Genomic DNA, 3,670 nt, shown 5'->3' with positions numbered 1-3,670 from the left:
CAGATAGATAAACAGACGGATAGACAGATAGATGGACAGACAGATCTAACTCACCGTCCAGCTGTTTTCTGTGGAAACGCCCCTCTGTACACGAATGATGTACTCCTGTTAACAGAGACGAACAATGATGACTGAATCCACAGCAGCAAATATGCATTAAAACTAGTAATATAATAAAGACCCTGCTGAAAAAAACAAAACAGGTTCAGCTGGTCTTCACCCCCAAATCACCAAACTAGTTCAGCCTGACTAGTGGAAACCAGCCTAACAAGCCATCTTTGTTTTTGTCTTCTTCTTCTTCACAATATTGGGCACTCAAGAGACCAAAGTCACGTTGTCACAGATTTGTGGTTTTTACAGCTGAATTGTGATGCAAGACCAAAGCAGAAAGTGAAAAGGCCAAATGTAACAGAGTCTCCAAAGCCTCACGCTGACCCTGACACTTACAGCCACTTCTTATTCGCATTAATGTTTGACTCTCCTTCAAAACGTCACCTGATAGTTTCCATTAGACTAAAACAAGAGCAAAGGTGATCCGTTTCCATTCGCAACCCTATTTCAGATCACATCCGTTATTGTGATTATTTAAGACACATCAACATTGTGACTTTCAGCTTCCAAAGTAACATTAAATATATATAATTAATCATGCAACTGATGATTACAGTCTAGTTGTTCCTCTACCCTGAATCTACTCTACTCTTAAATAAAAAGTCTGTAAAGTTTACGCAACATAGAACTGAAAGCAGTTTACTAGATTGCACTTTCACATGAATGAATATGAGAACTGAATAGATGAATAAATGTGAACGGAAACACTCGTATCTCTTGTGGCGTTGGTTTCACAGCAAGAGGAAATGTCTTTCAGCACAAATGCGAATGATACATTTTCAATTCCACCTGTAAATCAACATAAACAGATCTAGTCTAGTTTACATGCCACATGAGATCTACAGTATATGAGACCTTTTTTGAAAATAGCCCTACTTGTGTGTTGTTTCATCTTATTAAATTAATAAATTGATAGACAAAATCGAAATCAACAAAGTAATATTTACATATAACTATGTTGATTATATCATAAATAAATAAATATTAAAATAAAACGTCTTGTTAAAGAATCTCAAACGCCACTATTTCTTCATCACTTCATTCAAATGTGATATTTGTTTGCGAAATCTTAAAATTAATGTGAAAAATAAAATGTTAGTTGCTGATATCTCTTCATTCAGAAGGATGCTTTTACATTTACACTACAAAATGTACACTAGTTGTTCCAGTATTGACAACTGACATGAACATTAAACATCTAAACAAAAACGAATCTTATACTGACAATAAATGCGATTAATCTGATATTAATCGACAAATAATCGAGAAACAACAAGGTTAATCATCAAAAAACGACATGCAACCTGAAGTTTGACTTTAAACCCTTTTCAATCTTTTTTTTTTACTAACATTTAAATGCGTATTTGTAATCAATATCAAAGGTTTAACGGATGCGGTTGTGCCGTTTACCGTGTGTGACTGTAAACTCTGGCTGGCCTCGATCACGGCGATCAGCGGCACGGTGTCGTCCAGCGGCGGCTTCCTGCCGGACAACGGCTGCGGCTGCTGCTCCATGAACGCCATCCCGGACCAAAACAACACCAAACAGCCCCGGTTCGGTTACCGAGAGCCCGCCTCGGTCGGTAAGGGGATGTGACGGTTCACTGCGCGTCTGTGCTTGTGACAACGTGGGAGAAACGAATCAGAAAGTGCCAGTGAAACCTGACGTAGATGTTTCGGCGCAGAGGAGCTCGTCCACTCTGTAGTGCGCACTATCGAGTGAAAGTGAATTTAGACTGATATCTTGCTTATGTAAATAAAAACAAATATGTACAATGATTTATATTTGTATGTAGTGCTTGTGATGTGTTCTTCTTGCAATAAAAAGGAGAGAAAAAAAGAAGTGACCCCATGTTTCAGTAAAAATACCCTCAAACAGGAAACCTCATAGGGCTCACGGCTAAATTCAATCATATTATTTTTTTGTAGGGCTCGGAATAAAATGAAACTTCACGAAGTAACAAACAAACCATTTTCAACTTTATTTATGCGCCTGTTGTTATGAATTTTCATTTGGAGTTTGTAACACAAGCGTTGCATCTTTGCGAAGCTGCTAGCAGTGAAGCTAAATGTTGTCAAGGGAACATCACGTGACCAGTCGGAGTAACTTGTGACTCAATGTAAACAGCACTCGGTGAGTTCTCGTTTCTGTATTTATAGCGTGATTATTTCCATATAATGTGCAAATATGAAGCAGTCAAACATTAGATTATAGTTTTCAGAAATGCATATCATTGTTTGCACATAATGTACAAACATAAAGCAGAGCCAAATATTAAAACAAAGGTCTGAGAAAAATGTATGTATGCATGCATGTATATTATTAATATGGCATTAATATATACATGTAGGTATCATGTGTGTATGTTTTTCCACTAACCCAAAGAGAAAGAATGGGAAAAGTTAAAGGACCGAGAACGATGACAAAGGTTATTTGAAAAACTTGGGTTGAAGTTATACTGGGGAAAAGTTCAAGTGATTTTGTTTGAAAGTTGACATTAGCTGGTTCATTTCATGTAATTTTACTACTATTATGTTAACCTTATGATTTTTAAATAACTGTTTGAAAGTATTCGAAAATGATCTCCTTTTTGACCAATCTGTGTCGGTCAATAACGGGTGTGGTTTGTTACTTCAGTTAAAGCTGTTTATTTTCTGACACTATTTTTATTCAAACAGCTTCTCAGAGAACAAAAAACAAGGAATATTTAATCTCTGAATGAGCGTAACATTTCAGAAGAACAAAAATAAGCAAGAAAGAGCATTTAATTCCTGGGAGCACATAAAAAAACTGAACGGCAGCATTCACTCAAATTCCTCATGATTGTTGTGCGTCTTGTGGCATCATGACCATGACCTCTCCCTCCATGACCACCTTGTCTTTGACAGCGCAGGAAACAGAAATAAAAGCGAAGGACATTTTGATCTTTTTGACCTCCGCTTCCGCCACAACCTCCTCTCCGATGTAGAGAGGCGCCGGAAAGCGTATTTCCTGGTAGAGAAACACGCAGCCTTTGCCGGGCAACTTGGTCCCCAGAACTGCTGAGATCAGACCATTAATCAGCACTCCGTGAACAATAGGGGTCTCGAAAGAGGTTGTTTTGGCATATTCGGGGTCGAGGTGGAGAGGATTTGTGTCCCCCGTCAGCTCAGCAAAAAGTGTGACGTCTCTGGCACTGAATGTTTTGTTTAGCGAGGCCCGTTCACCCACGTAAAGCGACCTGTGACCTACTGTGAGGGATGCGGGAACCGTCAATGCTGAGTTGACAAAATGGTATACATTTCTGCTGAAAATACTTCTTCTGAGAAAAAATTTCATTTTTTCCAAGTTATTTTTTGTAGGCCCACCTCACAATGTCAACTGGTCTCCAAACTGAAGCTCACGGCTATTTCCGGACAATGCTAGCAAAAACGGCGACACCTGCAATGATAAATAAAAAGAAAATTAGAGTTGCATTTAACCCTTATGTCTGTGACATGGATTAGAAATTCAGTGGGGTTAACTAGATAAACAGCTGCCACAGTAACCGCCCATCAGCAATCTGATGCAAATTGCAAA

At 38.5% G+C, this 3,670-nt stretch overlaps 2 protein-coding genes across 4 annotated transcripts in view; both read right to left on the bottom strand.

Annotated features, from left to right (window-relative positions):
• The window catches only part of pxk (PX domain containing serine/threonine kinase), a 16,815-nt gene extending 14,994 nt beyond the window's left edge, over positions 1 to 1,821 (bottom strand). For 2 of the 3 annotated variants that reach the window (XM_016274467.1, XM_016274469.1), the window contains exons 1-2: positions 1,522 to 1,820; positions 55 to 105 (exon numbers count right to left, since the gene is read on the bottom strand). In XM_016274467.1, coding sequence (XP_016129953.1) covers positions 55 to 105; positions 1,522 to 1,635 — 165 coding nt within the window. In that variant the 5' untranslated portion in view covers positions 1,636 to 1,820. Of the gene's footprint in view, positions 1 to 54; positions 106 to 1,521 lie in introns of all 3 variants that reach the window. The other variant, XM_016274468.1, reaches the window with a different exon arrangement.
• A 1,108-nt stretch (positions 1,822 to 2,929) lies between these two features.
• On the bottom strand, positions 2,930 to 3,430 carry LOC107586974 (hydroxyacyl-thioester dehydratase type 2, mitochondrial-like). Its single transcript, XM_016274558.1, has one exon. It carries the CDS (start codon positions 3,428 to 3,430, stop codon positions 2,930 to 2,932), a length of 501 nt encoding a protein of 166 aa, XP_016130044.1.
• Positions 3,431 to 3,670: the final 240 nt, after the last annotated feature.

The sequence above is a fragment of the Sinocyclocheilus grahami genome, unplaced genomic scaffold (genome assembly GCF_001515645.1).
Source record: "Sinocyclocheilus grahami isolate Dianchi unplaced genomic scaffold, SAMN03320097.WGS_v1.1 scaffold87.1, whole genome shotgun sequence".
NCBI classification, from domain to species: Eukaryota; Metazoa; Chordata; class Actinopteri; order Cypriniformes; family Cyprinidae; genus Sinocyclocheilus; species Sinocyclocheilus grahami.
Note: the sequence above shows the minus strand (reverse complement) of the source record. Positions and strands in the feature narration are given on the sequence as shown.

Bases quoted from the DNA above. Each gene is read 5' to 3' on its own strand.
- LOC107586974 (XM_016274558.1), bottom strand. From the start codon at position 3,430: ATGAAATTTTTTCTCAGAAGAAGTATTTTCAGCAGAAATGTATACCAT.